The 25,548-nt window shown below is 45.6% G+C and overlaps 3 protein-coding genes across 4 annotated transcripts; 2 read left to right on the top strand and 1 right to left on the bottom strand.

Moving 5' to 3' along the window:
- The first annotated feature begins 4,352 nt into the window (after positions 1–4,352).
- LOC127294160 (transcription factor MYB41-like) lies at positions 4,353–5,785 on the top strand. Its single transcript, XM_051323910.1, has 3 exons — positions 4,353–4,695; positions 4,826–4,955; positions 5,041–5,785. The coding sequence occupies exons 1-3, from the start codon at positions 4,563–4,565 to the stop codon at positions 5,630–5,632; spliced, it is 855 nt and encodes a 284-aa protein (XP_051179870.1). The 5' UTR covers positions 4,353–4,562; the 3' UTR covers positions 5,633–5,785.
- Positions 5,786–10,339: 4,554 nt separating this feature from the next.
- LOC127347290 (uncharacterized) lies at positions 10,340–10,984 on the top strand. The gene has a single exon (XM_071829210.1). The coding sequence runs from the start codon at positions 10,340–10,342 to the stop codon at positions 10,982–10,984; it is 645 nt and encodes a 214-aa protein (XP_071685311.1).
- Positions 10,985–17,404: 6,420 nt separating this feature from the next.
- On the bottom strand, positions 17,405–20,890 carry LOC139830542 (uncharacterized). 2 transcript variants are annotated; one of them, XR_011742922.1, is made up of 3 exons: positions 20,563–20,889; positions 17,850–18,722; positions 17,405–17,742 (listed from the first exon to the last, which is right to left on the bottom strand). XR_011742922.1 is itself a non-coding variant. In XM_071818847.1 (2 exons), the coding sequence occupies exons 1-2, from the start codon at positions 20,582–20,584 to the stop codon at positions 17,974–17,976; spliced, it is 771 nt and encodes a 256-aa protein (XP_071674948.1). In that variant the 5' UTR covers positions 20,585–20,890; the 3' UTR covers positions 17,405–17,973. The 2 variants fall into 2 exon arrangements, 1 of the variants encoding a protein (XP_071674948.1); XM_071818847.1 differs by having other exon boundaries at positions 17,405–18,722; positions 20,563–20,890.
- Positions 20,891–25,548: the final 4,658 nt, after the last annotated feature.

The raw sequence follows: 25,548 nt of genomic DNA, 5'->3' as shown, positions 1-25,548 counted from the left end.
AGGGTGGCCACCTCACCGGCCTAGAGATCGACTGACATTTTCTTGCTGAAAAGAAGAGCAAACGTCTTAATATATAATACCGTATTGACCGCGACTGGCCGATCCTGTAAATTCAGCAACGGTCTTGTCGTCCTGATCGAGTGTCCAGCAGTTGTCTGGTTCCTGTGTGATCTTACATATCACCGTCATTACAATCTAAGGCTTGCAATTTTCTGACAAATAACATTCTGCTGGACAAAAATTTCAATACAGATCCCTGGGGACGAGAATTGGTCCGTTTCGAATTAGTCGTTCCATGCTGCCAAGTTTCTCTTCTTGGACAGATTTGAATGTGTGAGTGCGAGAGAGAACCGGTGAGACAGCAGTATTCCATGCGAGCCAATTGAATGAAGCCTGCGCTACCTACCTCCTGTTTTTCGAAACTTACCTACCTACCTGTCGATTTGGCAAGCGTAGCAACTCACATTCATTAGCGCCACCTTTACTTGCACCACCAGCCGCCTGCATCTCTTCTCTTCTCTTCCTCCTAGGAATGCACATGGCCGGATGAACCGTGTCCACGACTCTACGAGCAATTCAAGTTATTACAGATTACAGTATAAGGATCACACCAAGGGGGAACTTAAGCAGAAAACAATAAGCAAATAATATCTATCCATTGTGTTACCTGCTAGTGTGCCGCTAAGTTGCTTGGCTGCAAATATCCTCAGATCGTACAATCAACGACCGATACGATCAAAGTTGTACGAAAAGGAACAAGCACCTTGATGTATATATTTGTACAGTCTGTGCTGCCTCGTTGCCGGTCAGCACGGTGCAAAGCGGTTGAATCACCACACTTCCTTCCAATCTGCGGTCCGCGAGCCCGGGCGGACCTAGAGCAAAATCAACCGGGTGTCGCTTAGTAAGTCACAAATATTTTTCACCTAGAGTTGGGGGTGTCACACACACTAAATGGATGAAATTTATCAAAGAAATAAATATTTACCGATCTTTCTAGGGGTGCAAAGCTGAAACTGAACCAAGGGAGCCAAGGACAAATCAACTTCATTTCCCAGGACTTTGGTCATACGTACTTGGGCTACCAGAGTTACGCCAAAGTAATTTTCATTGGCTACACATAGCGTTTCGACATAGTAGTCCATGAAAAGTGGGTTCATGCACCATGCATGGCAGACACAGGGAAGACGATGATGCCAAGTGCCATTACTATGGAGGAGGCCCTGCATGCTTCCATCTCAACCGAGCTAGCTGGTCGCTCATGTGCATGGGCGGTGTTGGTGTAAGCAGAGAACAGAGAGTGAGGTAGGTGATGGATGCATTCAAGGTGCCTTTCCTGAGACAGAGATACTACCGGCCAGATCTTTGCTGCGATGGGGAGACTGGCCACACATCTGCAGCCAACAAGGAGGAGGGCAAAACTAACCTAACCTCTGGGAGTTATTTCTCACCAATCAATTCCATAGCTACCCTGTTCCACATGAATCTGGTCTCGTCTTATCTTGTTCTTCTTCTCGGTAGATCCCCATCTGCTTGGATCGATGGATCATCCTTATGTGCACCACAACTGGAGAAACATGGTCTAAAAGATAAGTATCCAACAACACTGTTCACATACTGTAAATATATTTGCTGCAAGATGAGAAAATAACTTAAATAATTGGAAAGACCTTATTTTCTGGAAGAGTTAGATAAGCTCTTTTAGTTGTTGAAATGTACATGTCTATTGTCACAGCCACGGAGCACGAAAAGAGCATCAGTGAGGTTTCCTAACACCTAATCAAGGCTGGGAACGGTTTGCATGGATGGGACTCTGAGTACCGTGGATTATTTCTTTAAATAATCAGTATCACCACCAAACCCCTAATGAGTTCACAATTCTTAAGGATAATACGTACGACGTCCTTGGAGAAAAAAGTGGACAGATGGCCTTTTGGTTAGAAAAGAAGAACCGCTAGCTGGGCCATAACCACGTACTATATACTACTATGCCATAGCACTGTGTACAGGATTGTGTGGAGTACGTATCAAGACTACAGGAGTATAATCATGGAAAGTCCAAACTTCTCACTAGACTTCGAATGAGATTTTAATCATGATTACGCAAATTGAGCATGAATTCTCCCATCGTCATATTTATACTATTTCATAAATATAGAATAAGAATGTGTTGTCCATTAGACTACTGACCAAAACTCAATTTCACAAGCATCGTCTAACATTTTTAATTTGCATGATTATTCCTTTTTGTAACCACATACTGTATGTGGTACGTACAATCTGCAATTCAAACCCAACACATTTTCAGTTAACCAGGCCATGCAACTCTAGTCTCTAGTACTACTACTCCTAGTTATTAGTTTTTTTTTTGAACGTACTCCTAGTTATTAGTTAATGTTGTAATAATGCCTGGGATCGAGTGGGACTTCCGATGCAAGCATGTACGGAAACCTCCTCCACCTTACCAGAAGCATGCGCACCAACCACGCAGCAAGGGGGAGACAAAGTAGTGGATCCCATTAATCAAAACAAGCGCTAGCACAAGTTGGTCCGTGCATATCAAGAGGGAGGGACGGAGGGGGGGAGGATGAGAGCCGGGTAGCTCACCAAACCGATGGACAAGATTCTTGTTTCCCTTTCCTTGCTTCTTTTCCTTTCTTTGCTTCCTTTCATGCCCAATCGCCCACACAAAGACATGCCGCTAGTGCTAGGGATGGGCTGGTTTTCTAGAATCTTAGAAAGGAGGAGCTAGCATGGGATGCCTGAAAAATGTCGGTGAATAACTTAGGAAAAACATATGCACACGTTAATAGAGGTCTAGATAGACGAAGAGAATAAAGACTTTATATGCACATCAGTCACCATGTGCTTCTGATTTGGTGCTCCCCTAAAAAAATGTAATACCGAGTAATGTTAAAGTGTGATTGCGGAGGCATTAGATCTTGTTTCCAACTTGATCTTTTGGTTAGATGAAGCAACAACACTTATGGAACAAAAAAAGGCGTTGTTTGGTGTTCCTCCTTTGCATAAATCGGAATATTTGGAAATTTTTGTTCATTGTTGGACTAGTAAGCATGTTAGTTTATGTTCAGATGTTAAACACTAATAATAGAGAAGGTAGGATCCCTTGTATTGTCCCATATATCTGCCTTGTACGTGTGGCCTCAAATGCCTTGTAAAAAATATTGATTTATATCTATGACTTGCATGGTTGCGTTGTCGTAATTTTATATTGTGAGACATATCACATATGCCAAGTCCAATAAAACCAATAATGCATATATATTATTTTAGAACTAACTAATCAATATGTACATGCCATGTAAAGTCAATGCCATCAAAATCTACATCCAAGGTACCTACTCTCCTTGCTCTTGATGGCACATGCCGGCCCATCTCTAGATAGTGCATCACCATGAAGTACGAAAAGAAGGCGTGCAACAGATGCTACTCGGATTAAGAAATTCTTAGTCATTTGATGTTCAAGAAATGTACGTACATCCAGATACAAAGAATCGAATCAGCACCCACCCACAAATGCAGTGTATAAAATATAAAATATTGGTTTATATATATGACTTGCACGGTTGCGATGTCACCATTTTATAAGGAGCTCTCGTGAGACATATCAAGGCAAGTCCAGTAAAATTCGATAATGGGTATAATTCTAGCACGAATCAACATATAATATATGCCATGCAAAGTCAATGCCATCAAAACCTACATCCAAGGTACCTACCCTCGTCTGCTCTTGAGGACACATTCCCATTTCTAATTAGTGCATCACCATGAAGCATGCATGTAAAAAAAAAAGGTATGAAACAGACAATATGTTCTGGGGTGTCGCTATTCGCACAAGCTTGGGCAAGAGATGTTCAACAAATCTCCATCCAAATACAAAGAATCCAATCACCCCACCCAAAAACCCGAAAGAGGGACACAGGCGGCACACATCATCCAACCTCGTTCCATTGCGCTGCACCTACTAGCTAGCCAACTCCTCTCGTGTAGGCTCGCCGGGTACACCTACCAAGCATTCCCCTCCAAAGAAAAACTAGTACTCGCAAAACAAACAGAACAAAACAAAACAAAAATAAAGGAAGAACGAATATAAAAAAAGAGAGAGGGAACGGAGGGGAATAGGACAAGCGGCGGTGGATCGAGTAGAAGAAGCAGCAGCATGCCTACCTACCAAATCCAGGGCTAGGGCTTTGCAACCACTCGCCCCACCTCCCCCCTCTTCCTCTTCCCCTCTCATCGCACCAACTCGGTCAAATGGCCCTGAGGGATCCGCGTCAATGGGGGCCCTTCTGCCTCTCCTCTCTCCCCTCCTCGTATATAAAACCAACTACCCATCCACACACCCTCGCCTCTCCTCTCCTCTCTCCTCCTTGTTCACAGAAAGCTCGCTCGCACACACACCACCACCGCTACCAACAACACACCGCTCCTCCTTTTCCTCTACAACAACAACAACAACATATATCTGTTATTACTCGGGTGCGGCGGCGCTCGGCGGATTCCGTCTACGTACGTACGTTCTTGCCGACGGCGGCGGCGGCATGGGGAGGTCCCCGTGCTGCGAGAAGGCGCACACCAACAAGGGCGCCTGGACCAAGGAGGAGGACCAGCGCCTCATCGCCTACATCAAGGCCCATGGCGAAGGATGCTGGAGATCCCTACCCAAAGCCGCAGGTATATATATCTTGTATTTATTTCTTGAGAGAGAGAACCCACCACTACGTGCTCAACCTAAACGGCCTGCCGGCTATGGCGGCGTGACGATTGGGAGTGACGTACGTGTATGAATGTCATGGTGGTGCAGGGCTGCTGCGGTGCGGGAAGAGCTGCAGGCTGCGGTGGATCAACTACCTCAGGCCGGACCTCAAGCGGGGCAACTTCACCGAGGAGGAGGACGAGCTCATCATCAAGCTTCACGAGCTGCTCGGCAACAAGTAAGATTATATTCTCTCTCTCTTTTTTTATCTCCGGGATGGGTCGATCGGTGTAGTTTCTTACGGTGTTGTCATGTGTGCTCAGGTGGTCGCTGATCGCCGGAAGGCTGCCGGGCAGGACGGACAACGAGATCAAGAACTACTGGAACACGCACATCAAGCGCAAGCTCCTGGCCCGAGGCATGGACCCGCACACCCACCGCCCGCTCAATGCCATCGCCATGCCCGGACAGCCGCAGCTGCTCCCGGCCGCGCACGAACGACCACACTTTGCCGCCGCTCCAGGCGGCAGCCACCACCACTTCCAGCAGCAGCCGCAGCAGGATCTTTCCAGCTCCGCCGAGCCAGCCTGCAGCCACAGCAGCGAAGACGACGAGCCGTCCGGGTCCGGCGCCACGCCGCCGCCGCCGCCGACAGGACGGCACCTCGGCATCGACCTCAACCTCTCCATCAGCCTCGCGCCCTACCAGGCGGAGGACGAGCCAGCGGTGAAGCAGGAACCCGCGAGCCACAATGCCGCGGTGTGCCTGTGCCTCAACCGCCTCGGGCTCCAGGGCGCCGGCGAGGGGTGCAGCTGCGGGGGCGCCGCCGTCGCTTCTTCCTCCATGCAACAGCAGCAGCAGGCCAGCACGCAGCGCATGTTTAGATTCATCGCACCACTAGAGGGAGGCCAATAGTAGGGAGCACCAGTAACACTAGTAACAGTGACATCGGACATACTGCTCTTTTAACTAAAGACACACATGCTTAATTAATTAACTACTCCAGATAGTAGTAGCCTCTCTGTAACATGCATGTTCATGAGGAAATCTACTCTTCTCTCTGTTAAATTGCACCTAGCTAGCATATGGGCCAAAGCCGACCATGCATGCATCATCATCATCTAGGTGACATAGTTCACGACTGCTACTTTTTTTCCTTTAACCTGCAATCTCTTTCTTTTTGTGCGTACTGTAGGAAGTTCATCATATCCCACTAGATGAGATCTAATTAAGCATACCCTTGATTTTGGGAAGTTAGGCTCATCATCTAGGGAGGGAGTGAGTGCTGCACACTGATGAAAGTGAGAGTGAGTGCTACTGGTGGTTATGGGAAGTTAGGCCCTTGAATGTCTGCGAGCACATGACATGACCATCCAGTCACCAGTGAACATGTTAGTTTTTTATGCATAAAAATAGTTGGTCCTGTGGAGAGGGAGAGTGGGGAGCATGTGTGAGATGCCCTTTCTTCCTGGTTAGGTAGGTAGGTAGAAGGTATGGGAGAGGTGTTAATGGAGAAGAGGGATAAAGCGGCATGGAGGAGCGAGAGAGAGAGGGGGGGCATGGATTGAGGAGCTTTTTGGTTTAGTTAATGACTTAATGGTCAGAGCTCGGCGTGTCCTGTGTCTGGCCGTCTTGAGGGGTGGATGGTGGTGGTTGGTGGGCTAGTGTAGTTAGTACTTTATCCATGGATCAGTACTACTATAGTTAATCTAATCCAGCTTCCGAGTTTGGGCAGGGTGTGGGGTTAGTCAGGTGACCTTCAGAGATTAAAGCACAGACAGGGTATCAGTAGTCTCTCTGATCTATCTAATCTCGCAGCTATTTGCCCCTTCTCATCACATGACAGGACATTTCAATTTCCAACAACATATGCCATATCCTTGAGCGATCTGAATCTCCGGAAGTTGCTTCTACCGAACACTTAGCGCATCAATGTCCGGTCTGCATTTCGGACAACAAAACCGCCGGAGGGCATCTCCACCGGCGCGACGTTTTCGGCCCAAAGAAACTTCCGGAGAAGTCCGTATAATTTCTCGCCGGCTGGGTTCACCTGAGGGAGTCAGCTACGGCTTTTGCCGGCCTATCGATATCATGTTCGATGGGCAAGGTTAGATGTTCCTCCACTCTGAATGGGAGAAGTTCGCCCACAACCTAAAGATCAACTGCTTGTTGAGCTCAGGGTGAAAACGTTCAACGACACATCCTGCCGCATGCACTACCGCGGCAATAGTGGTGACGGCAGCAACGACAGCGGCGATGAGTAGAAACCTATAGTTTAGGTTTCTAGATGTTCTTTCTTTGCAGCGAAGATGTCGAGCTAGCACCTAATGTAGATTTCTGGATGTTCTTCCTTCGCAGCAACGGAGCAAAGGATCATCCGATATCCTCTAGTTTAGGTTCCTGGGTGTTCTTCCTTCGCAACGAAGAAACCGAGGGCCAACACAAGCATCTAGTTTAGGTTTTCTCAATTTTTCACTGTCATGAACCATGTACATGATGAAACTTATGTAATATTTCTGTATTACATTAAATTTATTGGAAAAAAATGCATCCGACCGCTGGAGCGACCCCTAGCCCAAACGGACAAGCATGGCCAAAAGGCAGATTTTGGTATCCACGGGCCGCTAGAGATGCCCAAACACTTCAGCATCTCCAACAACCATCAGCATTTTGGACACTGAAACAGTCTGGTTCGGTCCGTTTGAGGTGACCCGCGGACTGGCCGGAGGCCCATATCCACCGCATTTATGGGGTTAGTGGCCCGTCATACCGTTGTAAACATTGTGTTAATGGCAGCCGACGTAGCTACCGATAGTTAATGGCGGCCGCCACTGTTTCATGCCCGCGCCACATCCTCTCACCGAGTTCTCCCGCCGGCGCACGCCATTCCCCTCCTGGCCTCGTTTTTTCCCGCCCAAACCGCGGCTATAAACCGAGCCATCCGGGTCTTGCCCAGGCAACGCAGGCATAGCCATGACTCGCGCCATCCCACTACTTGGGCCGAGATTAGCCAGGCCACGGCCGAGCGGTACCCTCCTAGCCTGACAGCAAGCGACGATGAGGGTACTGGGGAATGGGACAAGGAAGGAGTCAAAGAGGAGCAGGCCATCCTCCTTGAGTCCTTCAAGGCCGCATCAGCCAACGCGCGCAATCGAGGAGGCCATCAACGAGCGTGTTGTTCAGTTGTCCTTCAAAATGGAAACCATGGAGGAACGCAGCCGACACTTCATGGTGAAAGAGCGACGTGCCTAGGCAAATCTGCAGGCACGCCGGGCGGCAGAAGCGGGTGACTGTTAGCGTGCTGCCCTCGAGTTCGTGCTGGAGGCAAAAGAGGCCGCAACCTCAAAGTTAAAATGCCAAAGCTCTAATGTCGTAGTAAGCGGGTGCCTGCAGCGTGTTGCCTTCGTTGACGTGCAAATGGCTAGGGCGGCCAAGTGGCTGCGGGAGGACACGGCAATGTTGGCAACGTGGCAGGCGGCTAGGGTCGCCAAAATCGACGCATCTAAAAGCGGAAGCAGCGGCCTTGACGAGGGCAACACAGTGGGAGGCCATGATTGTCGCCAGGTGGAAGGGAGCCACCGCCGAGAGGATGCGCCGGGCCAACGGAACCATTGCACTGTGACGTGCAAGGGCAACAAAGAAGAGGGCCAAGGAAGCTCCGGTGGTCCTCAACCTGTCGAGGGCCAAGGCAGCACCGGTGGCGCCGCGGGTAGCAAACGGCAAGGCGGCGAGGGCCAGACTAGCTAGGGTGTAGAAAATTAATTGTGCTTAACTTGTAATGCATACAAAGAAAATTAAATGAATTTCCTAGCACACTGACTTGCGGGCCTTGGAAGGACACAACAACCCGTCCACGCCCTGTCCGTCAGACTGCAAAGTCAGCCCAAATTTAGCCAAAAAAATGCGCTAGGCCTTGCTTTCGGTCCCGGCGAACAGCTTCGGACACGAGACGTCTGTTTGCGGATGCACTTAGTAGTGCTGTCCTTATGTGCTCTTTATCCAAGAATCAGCTGTTTTTAGAGCATCTCCAGTCGCGTCCCCCAAACGATGTCCGGGCAAAGCGCCGGATTAGTCGTTTGGGGACGTCCGGACACAATTTTCGTTTGGAGAAGGTCCCTTTTCTAGCCACGTCCCCCAAACGTGACCTCCAAACAAAAAGTAAGTGTAAAAGTCGTGTCCGGCGTCCCCGGTAGAGACTCTATACACAGGGGATGGGCTAGGGACGCCGGACAACATTTAGAGCACGTCCGGACCGAAGCGGCCTTTGGGGCACGCGACTGGGACGTTTTTTTGACCGGCGTCCCCCAAATCTCTTTCGGGGACGCTTTGGGGGACGCGACTGGAGATGCTCTTATACCAGTGGTATTAGCTTTCTAGGATGTTCTTCCCGCACAAGTTTTAGTGACAACAGTCAGAAGCGGGTCTTAACAGTTTGATTCTAGCGTAAGATGTCCAATGCGTCAAATCCCAACTAGTAACTGATTGTGAGTATACTGCGGGAACATCAATACTGGATTTTTTATAGCGTTGGAAGTCAGTATAACTAGGCAGATGATAATACAAAAGGTGTAGTTCTAGCTAGACGTTCCTCAGGTGAAACTGTCATGAAAAATAAGAAACTCATTTTGAAGTTACGTATTTAGAAATTCGTCCAGAGAAGCACTTCCCTTCAAGAAATGGGTTTTGGAAACAAAAAAAATGGTATTGTATCACAGTTCCCTTTTCTGTTCGCAGGCAAGGCACAATTAGTGTTGGTATTTGTTTTAAATTGCAGATTTTATTCTTATTTCTCTTTTTTTTAGGAAAGGAAGGTTAGTGGTAATACTAAATTACTGACGCTGCCTCAAAGTTAAATGTCAAAGATCTAATGCAACTGCTGACCACCAACTTGTTTTTCTGCATTTATATTCCATAATGCTAATCTTGAAACCAAAGCAAAGCATCAGCTGGTAAAAAATATTGTTGATTCTTCCTTTGTTGCCATATGTCACGCTACCCATCTTTTATTGGATTCACCACCTCTGAATTTGTTCGCACTAAAGTCAACAGAGAGGAGCAGCTAAGAAATTATGTTCCATAATAGTAGATGTTTGTTCTTAATTCTGTAAGGACACTAACTAGGAAGACTAAAAGTAGAGCAATAAAGTGGATGTACAGCCAAAATGTTCTGAATATTAACTTCCATTAAAAAACGTTCTGAATATTGACATTTGGTAGTTGCTGTAGCTGCTTATCAGCATCACTAGCCAAATATAGAGAAAATGAAATAAAGTGATGTATAAATAATAGCTGGGTGTGTCGGATGCATACCTCATTTTTCGCCAGATGTAAGAGCATCTCCAACAGACGCGCTAAAAACCCGCGCGGCAAAAAACCGCCGGTTTGCCGCGCGCGGGCGCTGCCGCGCTGCTCCAGCGGAGGCGGGAAAAAGGCGCGCGCTAAAAAATTTGCCGCCCGCGCGGGAAACTTGCCGCGTGCGCTGCCGCGCGCGCTATAAACACGCCACGCGCGAACGCGGGCAACTGCCACTTCCTCCACGCGTCCGTCTCCCTCCTCGCCTCTCTCCCTCCCGCGCCGCTCCACCTCCGGCCGCTCCGTCTCCAACCGCGCCGCCTCCGCGACATGCCTCCGCGCCGCCGCCCCTCCTCCGGCTACCACGGTGTCCGGGCCTGGCCGAGCGGCCGGTTCGACGCGGAAATCCGCTCCGGCGAGGAGCGGATCCGCCTCGGGACGTTCGACACCGCGCACGAGGCGGCGCGGGCGTACGACGCCGTCGCCTGGCGGCTCGGCCGCTCCCGGCGGACGTTGAACTTCCACGACGTCTTCACGCGGGAGCAAGCGGAGATGCTGGCGCCGCCGCCGCCGATGGTCACGCGCGAACAGCAGCGCCGCCATCGGGAGCTGGAGCAGCGCCTCCTCATCGCCGAGCGCGACAAGGCGCTGCGCCTCGAATGGGCGCGCCAATTCCCCGAGGACGTCGCCGCCACGGAGGCCTTCTACGCGCAGAAGGAGGAGGAGAAGGCGGCGATGAAAGCGAAGAAAAAGGCGAGCCGCGAGAAGCGCCGCGCCGAGTCCGCGGCGAGGAAGAAGGCGAGGGCCGAGGCGGCGGCGAGGAGGAAGGAGGAAAAGAAGAACGGCGCAGGGCCGTCGACCATCGTCGTCTCCTCCTCCTCCGACTTCCAGTGGACGACGTCGTCGACGCCGGTGTCGGACACGACACTGAGCAGCTCCGACTTCGACTGGGAGTCCGACGACGGCGAGGAGTAGTTTATTTTAGTATTTTCGTTTAAATGTCGCATTGTATCGCGCACTTTTAAAATATATTCGTATTTTCGATCATATTTGCATAGTTTGTTTGATGAATTTTCAAAAAAAAAAACGGTCGGATTAGCAATTTGTGACGCGCGCGCGCTGCAAAATACAACCTCTGCCGGAGGTGCGTTTTTCGCACACCAACGCGCGCTGCAAAATAGAGCCTCTGCCGGAGGCAAATTCGCTATGTCGCGCGCCAGCGGTATACAGCGCGCCCAATCGCCGGTATAGCGCGTCGCGATTTAGCGCGTCTGTTGGAGATGCTCTAAGCCTCTCTATGCAGATGTGGTATGCCAAAAATAACTAAGCTGAAACAAGAAATTGCAGAAATAAGTCTCCATCAGTAAATAAATACAATTAGATTATGCTGGAGTAGTTAGTATCAGCAGCACACGCATCTCATCAGATCTGTGTGCTAAAAAGCATATACATGTGACACCTGCGCCCCCATTACACCCTCACCATTTTGCTGACGCTCTTACTTGAGATCTCAATAGAACTTCCTTCGCGGAAGTTCGGTCACATGAGAGCAAGACCTCACAGATTGGACATCCAGCGAAATCATTTTAAAATTGGGATGCTTAGTCGAGTATCCTCCTTTCAAAAAGAAAAAAAAGGTCGAGTATCCGGAAAATGACAAAGCCAGCCGTTTGCTTAACCCAAGTACATCTGTGGAAAGAACAGGTTCGTTGTCTTGTCTTGTCAAACTGCATGAGCTTATGGCCCCCACACAAAGCCGAGATGAGTAGCTACATCTGGCAATACTTAAGAGCTCTCGGAATCTTTTGGGATAGGTTTGTTGAGATATGCATGTGAAAACCTGCACAAAATCTCGGAGGTTGAAACGTGCCTATGAAAACTTGCACCCTGTAAATAGACAGGCGCGACAAATTTTCCACAATCTGAGGCAGGTAGCTCAACCGGTTATGTTCTTGCTCAGAGTTGCAGTTAGTTTAAGTTTTCTTGCTGGAAAGAACAACCACCTAAATGACATGAACCTTGCACCCGATGTTTCTGTTTACCCATGGAAATGGTAAGTTCTAAACGTAAGCCTATAACGACTTGTGATCTACTGCCAGTGTGAGGATTTGTTTTGCATTGTGCCATATGCAAAGAGGTCCCCGTGGTTTCTAAGATTTATCTCATTTCACCACCTGAATCCCACATAGTGGGGCAAATATATTCTTAACCCTCACCCGTCAACCAAAAGCTCCATGGATGACAAAACAGTTGCACCCAAGTACTTTCTCCTGCCACTGCCCACCAATGCTGCAAACTATCTGTGCCCCACACATACATATTCCTAGCGGATTGATGATGATGATTCATTAGGTTCTTCCCGGATAGAGGCGAATTTCATTAGGTTCGTCCTACAGTGGCTGGCATTCAGAGGTGCTATATCCACGACGATCCAATCATATTTCGTCTGTCAGAAATTCATGCATTGCATATGGCCGGGTTCCTTCTCATGCTTTTATTGATGCCTAGGAAGCTTCCTGCTGAATTTGGCACGCGCCATGTCGACCGCTCAAAATCGACCGTAGCTCACATTAGCAAGAAATCTGAATCTTATGAGAGTGGTCTTCCACTAGCACCAACTTGGGAGAAGACGATGGTGGCAATGGATGGACAGGGAGAGGAGGTTTTGGGGGATACATTGGGCGGGCGGGCGGTGGTAGCTGGTGGTTGGTAGCTCGCATGACGTCACCCCCAAAAGACAGCAGCATGGAGGAGCCAGTGCCCACCCTCCAATTGCTGCCTTCCCGTCATCTCCTGCATTTCCCTTTCAAACGTCATTTTCCATTAGCCCGGGCGAGCTTTTGATGGCTTTCGGGAAAAGCGTTGGCTTTTGTGGCTTCTAGAAGCCCAGGTGACCACTCCCCACCCCCAATGACTTCCCCACGAATGGTCAGTGGATGCAGCGTCCGTTTGCAATCCGTCTCTGTCAGAGGAGTGATCTCGTAGCTAGGCTCAACATCACCGGCAATAGTGCCGAATCGCCTGGTTCTTTCCTTTCCGGAAAGAAAGCTACATCTGGTCCTATTATGCTCTAATGGAAAGTTCAGAATGATAACAGCCGGCCATTTCCTAGTCTTAGCCGGAGCAAAAGTTCAACAGCGTATCGACTAACTTCCATCCAGCGTAGCAGCAGCTCCAGTTATGCAACTTTCGACTTTCTACTGGGTGGTTTGTGTCCGATCACTCTGACTGCACGCTGTTCAGTGAACGGTCAAGATCAAGGTGGGTAAACTTTTATCAGTGTCTAAAATCTTGTCACCCACCTCGTGTAATCCCTAGCGAACGGTGACTACTGGTGGTGAGTATGAAGAGAATGCAAAAGTAAACTTTTATCCTTCTGCCTAACCATCGCAACATCACATTCATAGGCTCATCATGCTCATCCCCTTAAGATCTTGTCCCCCTTGCCCATGTGTTTTAGTAGGTGGCGTATTCTGTACATACCTGGTTATGTAGGAGACACGGAGCGTGCTTGGGGTATGGATAGGCAGCCCAGCCACACATATGAAAGCCATACGTCAATAGTGCTCCAAGAAACCACGCCCAGTCTGCATCAACTCTTGTTCAAGGTACCGCCAGATAATTATTCGAGACCGTGCAGGAGCTTCTGAGGGTATGCGTGTTGGATCCAGCAGGATCAACTAGCTCTAGTTTGAGCCACAAAAGAATAAGATCAGAAATACCTTGGTCTGAAGATGATGCCATGCCTCCTCTTGTTTAATTGCTCACACCAGGATGGAGCAATTTGTGCTAGGTTCTTCCTAGTGCTTTAGTGCTAGCCTGATCGGTGGCTTGTTCTTGAGAGAGAGTGTGTAAGAGAGAAGGCAGAGAGCAGCAGCCGTCTTCAACCTCTCCTCTTCTAGGTCATTTGACCCCTTTTATATGTTTAGCACTATGCACTAGGGGAACCAGCACCGTTGGATCAAAATCGATGTCTCCGATCAAGACAACACATAAGGATAGGTGGCCATTTACTGTAGCACCGCCCTACTGTAGCAACCCAAAAAGATCTGACCTAGGAGAGCAGCCTAGATCACCAAAATATCCAACATTCTCCCCCTTGATCGTAAGGCTGATCATTATAAGCTCATTTTTTCAACAAAATAATGCACTAGGACGAAAAGATTATAATGGTCTGTTAGGTACCATTTAATCTAGTGACTATAGCACATTACTTCATATCAAAATGAACCTCTTTAATTTATGAGCTCCATAAACTTTATTCACATCATATATTAACTTAATTTACATAATTCTTTACATAAACATTATAAACATTACAGACTCATCTTTTGATAAAATGGTACACCAAGACAATAGGTTACAACAAATCAATTAAGTCTTGCTAAACCAAGTGACTATGGTTCCCATCCGATCTCAAAATGAGCCCCTTTTGGGGAGATGGTGCCATAATAGTTCCAACTTCTCCAGGATTAAAAGCTTTCAACCAAACCCATGCCGGCAACATGCTCTCTAAATACGCTGGGTGGTAAGCCTTTCGTGAGCGGATCCGCTAACATAAATTTAGTACTAATGTACTTGATATCTATTGTTTGATCCTGGATTCTATCTTTCACAACAAGATACTTGATGTCAATAAATTTGCCAGCTGCACTTGACTTGTTGTTACTCGCATAGATCACTGCGGGTTGATTATCGCAGTATAGAGTGAGAGGCCTGGAAATGCTGTCAATCACTCTTAGTTCCGAGATAAAATTCTTCAACCATACCGCCTGCCCGGTAGCCTCATAACATGCTACAAATTCTGCCTGCATTGTCGACGATGCAGTGACAGTTTGCTTTGAGCTTTTCCATGATATAGCTCCTTTTGCAAGGGTAAAGATATAACCTGATGTGGATTTCTTAGTATCAACACACCCCGCAAAATCAGCATCTGAATAACCCACTGCTTCGAGGTTATCAGATTTCTCATAAGTAAGCATGAGGCTTTTAGTACCTTGCAAATAACGCAAGACCTTTTTAGCAGCCTTCCAGTGATCCAGACCTGGATTGGACTGATATCTGCCAAGCATCCCGGTCACAAAAGCTAAATCAGGGCGAGTGCACACTTGTGCATACATAATGCTCCCAACAATTGAGGCATAAGGAATTGACTTCATCTGCGCAGATTCATAATTATTTCTTGGGCACTGAAAAGTCCCAAATTTATCGCCCTTAACAATAGGAGCAGGCGAGGCTGAGCACTTATTCATATTGTACTTTTTCAGTACCTTTTCAATATATGCTCTCTGAGATAGCCCCAAGATCCCTCTGGATCTATCCCGGTGAATTTCAATTCCTAAAACATAAGTTGCTTCACCGAGATCTTTCATATCGAACTTTGAAGACAGGAATCTCTTGGTCTCCATCAACATATTTTTATCACTGCTGGCCAAGAGTATGTCATCAACATATAATATCAGGAAGATAAAATTACTCCCCTTGAACTTAACATAAACACAATTGTCCTTCTTATTTTCCTTAAAGCCAAATTTCTTTATGACTTGATCAAATTTGAGATACCACTCTCTTGATGCTTGTTTCAAACCATAGATGGATTTCTTCAGATGACATCCTAAATGTTTATTTTCTTCCACAACAAAACCTTCCGGTTGTGCCATGTATACATCTTCATGTAAGTCACCATTTAGAAATGCCGTTTTGACATCCATCTGTTGTAGCTCTAAATCATAATGAGCCACAAGTGCCATAATTATTCTGAATGAATCTTTGGAAGAGACGGGTGAAAAAGTTTCATTATAATCAATCCCTTCTCTTTGTGTGAATCCTTTTGCCACAAGCCTTGCTTTAAACCTTTCGATATCACCCTTGGAGTCACGTTTGGTCTTATAGACCCATTTGCATCCAACTGTCTTGGCTCCTTCAGGGATTTCTACTAAGTCCCATACATCATTAGTGCTCATGGACTTCATTTCATCTTTCATAGCATCAAGCCATTTAGATGAATATTCACTTTGCATAGCCTCCTTAAATGAGGTGGGATCATTATCTAGCACTGGCTCATTTGTATCCTCACTCATGTAGGTGAGATAATCATCAGGAATAGCAGGCTTTCTAGCCCGCTGTGACCTTCTAAGAGGCTCATTATTCGGCACATTAATAACAGTTTGAGACTGCTGATTATTTTCAACAAAAGCATCATTAGATGTGACATCTGGGACAGTCACCGGTGTATCAGCAGGTGTTGTATTAGCAGCACGTTGCCTTCTTGAATACACTCGTAATTGCTGTCCTTGGTCCTTTTGTTGTCCAGTTTTGCGAGCACCATCAGCTACAGGAGCTGAAACTTGAGGTGCAGTCTCAGTATGTACTGGAAACACTGGCTCTTGGATTACAGGCATCGGGACATATTCCTGTTTTTCTTCCAAGACTATTTCTCTAGGAGTCATGCTCCCCTTCATCATATCACTTTCCAAGAACACAGCGTGTCTTGTTTCAACAAATTTCGTTGCCTGATTTGGACAATAAAATCGATATGCTTTAGATTTGTCAGGATAACCAATAAAATGGCAACTGACTGTCTTGGGGTCTAATTTTCCCATCACCGGATTAAAAATCCTTGCTTCAGCAGGACAGCCCCATACATGAAAATAATTCAGGGTTGGCTTTTTCCCAGTCCATAATTCATACGGTGTTTTGGGCACCGATTTACTGGGGACCCTGTTAAGAATATGTCTTTGCTGTTTTAAGGGCTTCCATCCATAAATTCACCGGTAAAGTGGAGTGGCTTAACATACTCCGCACCATATCCATAAGTGTGCGGTTTCTCCTTTCAGCCACCCCGTTTCTTGAGGTTCACCCAGTCTTGAGTCTTGGGCGGCAATGCCATTTTCCTGTAAGAATTTTGCAAATGGTCCAGGAATTTGACCATAAGTTGCATGTCTGCCGTAGTATTCACCACCACGATCAGATCTTACAACTTTAATTCTTTTATTACATTGATTTTCAACTTCAGCTTTGAAAATCTTGAACTTGTCTAATGCCTCTGATTTTTCTTTGATTTGATAAATATATCCATAACGGGAGAAATCATCAGTGAACGTTATGAATGAATTATAACCGTCCACAGATCTCACATTAAACGGACCACATATATCCGTATGAATTAATTCCAAAACTCCTGTGCTTCGGTTTGCACCTTTCTTAATTTTCTTGGCATATTTTCCTTTGATGCAGTCGATACAATGATCAACATCCGCATCCGAAAAATCAAGAGAAGGAAGAACTTGATCTTTAATGAGACGCTCAATCCTCCCCCTCGAAATATGGCATAAACGATAGTGCCATAATTTCGAAGAAGTCTCATTATCATTACGTTTGCGTTTGGTACCGACATTTATATTTGAGGTAGAACCCACATTATTTATATCATCACAAAGGGAAATTACATAAAGTTTGTCGTGTCGACAGGCAAGGCCAACATTATTATTGTCATACATAATTATACACTGCTTATTCCCAAAGTGACACTCATAACTATCATCATCTAAACATGAGACGGAAACTAAATTCCGTTTCATCGAGGGTACATAAAGAACATTATTTAGCTGAAGCTTAAAACCGCCATGAAGTGTAAGAGTGAAGTCTCCAATCACCTCGGCATAAGCTTCAACACCATTAGCAACTCTAATTGTTCTTTCCCCTCTTTTTAGGGTCTTCCTCATATTGAATCCCTGCAACGAATTTACAACATGAATTGTTGCACCTGAATCAATCCACCAAGTATTGGTGGCATAATTAACATAAAGGGATTCTTCAACAACAGTAATAGTGTCGGTACCTCTTTCTTTGAGCCATCTCTTGAAGCCAAAACAATCCTTTCGCCTATGCCCACCTTTTCCACAAAAGTGGCAAGCATTGGAATTATTTCCTTCAGCATTAGGCGCTTTTTCTGGCTTCTTTTGTCATGAACCTTTTGAGGATTGGCCTTTTTCCTTGAACTTATAAGGCTTGGGCTTCACATATTCATTCACAAATTTTCTATACTTCTTCTTTTGTGAATGACCAAACTGATTAACATGATCAATTCTGTCAGCCTTAAGCCTTTCTTCTTCTTGCACACATCGCGCCATCATTTCATCAATCTCCCATTTAACATCCATCGCATTATAGTTGATCATAAATGGATCAAATTGGGGAGGCAAAGATGACATAATAAAATGGACGAGGAAACCATTAGAGATTTCCATCTCCATTGACTTTAGTTTGGTGGCCATGTTGCACTTTTTCATAATATGCTCTCGAAGACTTCCAGTGGGATCATATTTTTCATCAATTAGCCTTCTGATAAGACTTGTTGCATAAACTTTAGAAGACCCTTTAAATTGATGCTCAATTTTTGCAAAGTACCCTTTTGCTGTCTCACAATCAGGAAGGGCTCCCCTCATACTCTGTGTAATGGAGCCCTTTATCATCATAAGGCACTTGCGATTAGAGTCATCCCACTTAGCCTTAATAATGTCATATTCCTTCTTGAGGGCTTCATAATTTTCATTATTTTCTTTAGGCACCTCAGGAGGATCATTAAGGAGAGCATAATCAATATTGAGTAAGGCCATAGTGATCTCAAGCTTCTCCTTCCACGTGACATAATTGCTGCCATTTAGCTGTTCGATGCCATTTAGCATTCCAGCAATATTAGAGACATTAGTTGCTGCAAAAGAAAAATTCAAAATGCTTTAGTAAGCATCATCATAATCATCATTAAATTTTATTGATCAAATTCAAATCAGCTTTGGCCAGAGATGAAAATGAACAACAAAATTTTGTGGACAAATATTCATCAATTAGCTTTGGCCAAATTGATAAATAGAAGCCACACATTAATGATCCTCATTCATTATTTTCTTTTACCGACCCGGTTCACATCAGCTTTGGCCAGAAGTGAAACAGACCAATAAAAGAATTTTGCAGTTAAAATGCCCGTCAAACAACTTTGGTCAGAATGACAAGGCATAAAACCACACTTTATTTGAGGATCCATAAACTTTATTTTGTAGCGAAAGCATTATCACATAATAATTATAATGATGAAAATCACCATAATTCATTAATCATAAACAAACTTAATAATAAATGTAATAACAACATGTAAATTAACTAGGCATGGTAATTAAAAAAAAAATGTGTCCTAAAATAGACATAATAAATTTATGCAGGAAAAATCAGCCTGAAAATAATTATTTCAGCCCCAAATTTTTTTTTTATATTGCATAATAATTCTGCTGAACTGGGCCGAAATTGGCCCAGCCCAGTATTTGCTCCCCCTGATCCCCTCTTGGGCCACAGCCCATTTGCAACATGCCAGGACGACCTGAACCGTCGGATGCAATCCGACGGCCAGGAACGACCGCAGCTGAACAAAACCGCGCGTGTCGTCGCCCGGCTCCCTCGAAAACCCTAGCCCGTTTCTTTTCCTCCTCTCCTCTCCCGACGGCGATGACGGCGCGCAGCGCAGCGGCGACGGCGGCGAGCACCGCGCGAGAGAGGAGGGCTTCGGCGTCGTCCGGTTCCTCTCGCCGGAGTTGCGTGCGGCTTTGGCCAGCGCGCAGCTCGTCGAGCGGTTCCGGCGGCGCCTGCGCGAGGCGAACGAGCGCGTGCGGGCGTCCCCGCGATGGCGTCGACGGCCAGCGCAAGTCCGGCACCGCGGCGGCCTTCAACGGCGACGAGCGCGCGAGGAAGGAGCGCCGGGGTCCGGTGCGGTGGACGGCAGGTCCGCTCGGGTGTGTGCCCGAGCAGAACCGCCATCATAAAATGGTGGCACCGGCGCCGCCGTGGCCAGCGACGGCGACGACACCCATAAGGTAAGTTTCCACCGCCATGATTCTTAAATTAGGGTTAGGGTTCCGAAAATTTGGGGAATTTCATAATTTAGGATTGATTATGGCATCAAATCAATCCGTCCCCACTTCAATTCATACTTAACCGAAACCATGAGCATCAAAACAGGGGAAATTTTCATCACTTTAGGGTTTCGGATTGGGGAAAATCATCTTAAGAATCACGTTATAGGTTTCCCCTTAAATCTTTAGCATAAACCAAAACCACAGGCTTTATTGCAGGAGGGAAACACATAATTGCTTAAATTAGAGTCTCGGATTTGGGAAAAACATCAAGATTTATGCAAAATTTGCTTCTTTCCCCATCAATTTGTTACATAACCGAAACTCTTGATCCAAATTAGGGGTAAAAACATAGGAATTTCTGTTCTAGGGTTTCTAGAAATAGGGGATTTTCAGTTGTTGCATCAGACCCCCTTTTACTTAACTTCATAATTGAAACCCTTGAGCCTCAAAAGATTTGTTAGGGCCAGAAAAAAGATCAAGCCAAAAAAGGAAGAATAGCTTGATACTTAACATAAACTTGATAAATCAAGCATGAACTTGAGCATAAGAGAGCTCAAACTTAAGAGCTAGGTGCTCTGATACCATTGTTGGATCCAGCAGGATCAACTAGCTCTAGTTTGAGCCACAAAAGAATAAGATCAGAAATACCTTGGTCTGAAGATGATGCCATTCCTCCTCTTGTTTAATTGCTCACACCAGGATGGAGCAATTTGTGCTAGGTTCTTCCTAGTGCTTTAGTGCTAGCCTGATCGGTGGCTTGTTCTTGAGAGAGAGTGTGTAAGAGAGAAGGCAGAGAGCAGCAGCCGTCTTCAACCTCTCCTCTTCTAGGTCATTTGACCCCTTTTATATGTTTAGCACTATGCACTAGGGGAACCAGCACCGTTGGATCAAAATCGATGTCTCCGATCAAGACAACACATAAGGATAGGTGGCCATTTACTGTAGCACCGCCCTACTGTAGCACCGGCCTACTGTAGCACCGTCCTACTGTAGCAACCCAAAAAGATCTGACCTAGGAGAGCAGCCTAGATCACCAAAATATCCAACAATGCGTTCTTCCAAGTTGTAGCTACTCACTCTTTCAGATTCAGAAGTCAATAGTTCCTCAATCGAGGCACCAAGCTATTGATTACAGATTGGTCTTCTTGAAAAAGCAATCCCACCAGCCACAAGACGAACAAACATAGCATCCTGCAGACACAGGAAAGTCCAACTGAAATGCCAAGACTGAGACATCGAAAACAGCTTTTGCAGTATTAATTCAAATCACAACAAGAAAGAACTGTTCGGACTTGATGAATCTGTTGGATAGTGAAACAGAAAAGTGGTATATATAAATGCATTTATAGTTGTTTGAAAACTTATGCTACGATTAACCATAATCAACTTGTACAGGTCCCTGTCTTGTCTCCATACCCAGAAAGGGTTGCTTGCGGTTGAGCTTAGTCTTATACCTTTTGCTTTTGTGGTCTCTAAGATAAAGATGTGCAACCATCTTGAGAGTGTTAACTGATGCAAATAGTGCATGCTGTGTTTACAAAGTACAGAAGCAAGTAAGACTTGTAAAACTTAGTTTTGGTATTACTCCTTGCAATTTAAGATGAATGGGACCAATGATAATAGAGAACGGCCAGAGCCAAATGGATATCCTGCTGCAAGCTTTAGCTTCACACGCAGTTCAGGCCGTCTTTACATTGTATTAGCAGGCAGCCCAGAGCGTTGCCGTAGCCTGTTTTCGTGTTTCAGTTTCTGGTTCTTGTGGATCTATTTTTCATGAGCTTCTCGTTGATAATTGAATAAGTATTGTTGTACTTACAAAGTTTAATTTATCTTGTTAATGATGCATGCTACCAAGAACAAACCTTTGTTTCAGTGTTACGCTTAACAATTAACATCCCTAAGTCAATGAATACTATGAGTAACGTTTTTCACGACTCTTAAGCTAGTAATAGTGGTAGTATTCCTACAACAGGAGTCAACACAAAGAACGCGTACTTACGTAATTAACAGAATCTGTTGTTCAAGAAAAGGGAAGTAAACATAATCAGGAAAGACCAGAACAGTATATAAGCACATCATACCTAGTATTGTTCGTAAGACTGGAACACTACTTTATCAGGGTTGCACGCCCGCACTCCTGGACATGGCATAAGTACTCTGTCATGGACATTAGAACAACTGGTGAGGGTCTCCCTGTCAACAAGGCGAAATGCGGAATTGGGTTTAGCTGCATGTTAAATTACACTCAACCTGTTCCGACATGCTGCGGGGATGACGTGGGTGGGCAGATAGGTGTGCAGCTTCTTTATTTTATTGTTTTTTGGCCTCTGAAAGCTGCCATCGCGCAAACTTTTGGATAAATGTACTTACTGAAACAAAAGAGATGAAACGAAGTGAAGATGTTTTCTAATTCGTACTATGTTGGATGAGTTAGGTCTATGGAAGGTTCTATTTCTACCCTTGTGAGGGACCCCGCACAACGCAAAAAAACTAAAGTAGGTGGGATATTGTGGAGGCATGCGGATATGATGCAAAGCCCAGTATGGCTTTACCTAACACCACAGTCTGAGCAACTGAAATATTTTATGTGGTGTATCTGTAACATCAATGATGAGGAGTGCATTAACCCCTTCTAGAATGAGGTAGGTCAGGTGCAAAATAGAAAAACTTGGGATCTTTGTCATTGCATCACAACCAGCACCCAACAAGAGAGGTCAAAAAAGATACTATTATAACCTCCAGTGCAACCCACCAGGCCACTTTGGTATGACAAAAAGCATGAAGATATGGTAAGCTCAATCAATTCGAAGCTTCTATGGATCTTTGTCGTTCCATCATCCAGTCTACCTAACATGCAGATAAAAAAGAGGGGGTTTTATTCATATTTTGAGATGTGATATCATGACTGGAACAATTCTGTGACAATTAATTGCAGCACTGCTTCTTTCTAGCTCCTATTTCCAGCTGAAGTTACAGAAGAATATTAAAAACATAGCTGCTGGATTTCTGTTGTTCCACTTTCAAGCAATACCAACTAGTTAATAACTTAATATAGTGATTGATGTCACTCTGACCTTGGTGATAGCTCAACAATAAGGTGAATATCGAAATCATGTACGTAATAGCATGACTTGCACCCATGCGGTACCTAAATTTGCATGACATTATGGGCAACAGGAGCCTACGTAAAGGTTGAAAATGAGCATTTTCACTGAATTATATAAAGAAGTTTCCTTATTATAGCAAAATCATCTCATAGGTGACTGTTTATTGTGCTAGAAGCTTAGTTTGATGTGTTTGTTTTTAAAGGCACAGTTGAAAAGAAACCGGTTACAGAAAAAACCATGTAAACATGGTATGTTCCAAATGTATAGTGAAGAGAAAAGACTAGGTAAACTAGACACTTTTCTAAAAAGTGCAATGTTCTCTCAAGAATTGGCCCTAGGAACAGGTATATGGTGGTAAATCTTAAAACATAGGAACATTATTTGCATTTTTGTTGAGCACTTGGAGCATCTAGAAAACGTTGAATGGAGTGGCCAGCAACAACAACAACAACAACATCAAAGCCTTTTCCCCAACCAAGTTGGGGTAGGCTAGATATGAAACCCAACAGAAGGAGTGGCCAATTCATGCAAAACATATTGACATAGGAGATAGAACCATATCATACTTAAGTATTTAGAAGGAAATAAGTATTAACATGACATTGTTAGGTCTTGGACCTGAATTTCCCGACCACCCTGAAACCACCGTAGATTCAGGCCGGCCGTTTGCCCGCTGGAGATTCCTAAAGAAAAAACCCTGATACCACATTTAAAATTCCCTGCCCGTACTAATCAAGAAAACTGTAAAACATGTCCCAATTGTCACGAGAAACAAAACAGTATAGAAAAAATGATCATTGTCACTCTAGAGTTTAAAAAATCAAAAGTGGTTGGGATTCTATTTGTTTTGAACCGCTTTTCCGTGGTTTGCCTCTTTATCTATTCTTATTCCTAACACCAACGGTAGTTTATCTGGGCCAAAGCGGGCTTATTACATGGCATGCACTTTGAGTTCCATGAAACAAGTGGGCCAACGTGGGCTAGAATTGCCTTTACCAAAACTGTGAAGATTGATCTAAACTGGTATGCAGTGAATTATTTGCTATGTTACAAAAAAAACACATATCCATAGAGTGATAGGGAATGGACAACATACCTTGCAAAAATTGTTTCAGCAATCATGTTGGATCATACACAGATGCTTTCTTCCGATCAGCAGGCTTTCTAAACAATGTGTCCTGTGTCCATGACTGCGGCAGCAAATTTTCTCTTCCAACCTGACGATGTGTGGATGTCCACCCCTGAAATTTCGAAGAAATTATTTGTCAGCAAGGTTTTAACTGAAGTTTAGGTTGATCAATTTTCAGCCTTACAAAAATTAGCCATGTCAAATGAAGCTCTTGATGTATTAGAACTCATAGATTCAAACAGCAAGGAGAAAGAAAAGGTTGCATTGCATCTTTAGTTAGTATTCAACTTGGACAGACTAAAGGCCAGCATTAGTTAGTGGCCAAATGCACACGCTGGCTCAGAATGAAATAGCAGCATGAAAATGCCTCTAAGATCAGAGCCTGTCTCGCAGGTACAACTTTTCATGACTGAGGACAACATGTAGTCCCACAGCGGGCCATCTGATCAAAGATTCAAGCGGCTGAGATCATGCCCAGAGCAAATTGGTCATTATCGACAAGCCAGCCACACAGAATGTCAATCACTGATTTCAAAAAACTAGAATGGCCAATTGTTGAGAACACAAAAGTGATGCCCATCGCTGATTTCAGAAACTAGAAAGCCTGCAACTGATCCAAGTCCCGCTGAACAACGCCCAAACTGATCAGGTGTTCATGTTTTTCTTCCTTTTGGTGTCACATTCCTCAAGTGCTAAATCCAGCAACCTAGCAACTGTAGCCAGAGCTATTTAGATGTTGCGCATGCGCACGCATATGGCAGTGCGCCAGGCGGCGCACACCAAGAAGGTACCGAACTACCGATCAGTCAATACACCGAGCAGGTGCTGGGCGCGGGAGGCAACATAGACCCGCAGGGACGAAGTCACACAAGCAAATACACCAATGGGAAATGGCGAATAGCGAATCACATTGCAGCTACGTAAATTCCACTGATTATTATCGCTCCTGACAGTGCACACGACAGGCCAGGCACGGGAAAACTAACCCACGAAGTCGCAATCCGCGAGAATTACACGACCCCGGTACCACAGCCGAAACCCCCGAACTCGACAAGCCTCCCTCACCGGAACCCCACCCTCGATCATCTTAGCAGCAGTCCGCGGGGAGCAGCTAGTAACGCGCATTAACACGAGCAAACCCTAGAGACACAAAGGGAAACACACCGGGGCAACTGCAGGCGACCCATCGGACCAGCAGATGCGGTCGAGGAGGCGCTCACCCGCGCGGTTCCGGCGCTTACTCGAGGCGTTCCTCCTCTCCGCCAGAGGTAAACCGGCGATCGGATCCGTCCCGTGGCGGCCGGCGTCGAGTCTGGCGGCCAGGAGATTTTCAAATGGGGGAAGAAGCTAATATTTGCGGGGCTGGTTTAGCGCGAACGCCGTGGACGATGGGATTCA

This window comes from Lolium perenne, chromosome 4, assembly GCF_019359855.2.
Source record: "Lolium perenne isolate Kyuss_39 chromosome 4, Kyuss_2.0, whole genome shotgun sequence".
Lineage (NCBI taxonomy): Eukaryota > Viridiplantae > Streptophyta > Magnoliopsida > Poales > Poaceae > Lolium > Lolium perenne.
Note: the sequence above shows the minus strand (reverse complement) of the source record. Positions and strands in the feature narration are given on the sequence as shown.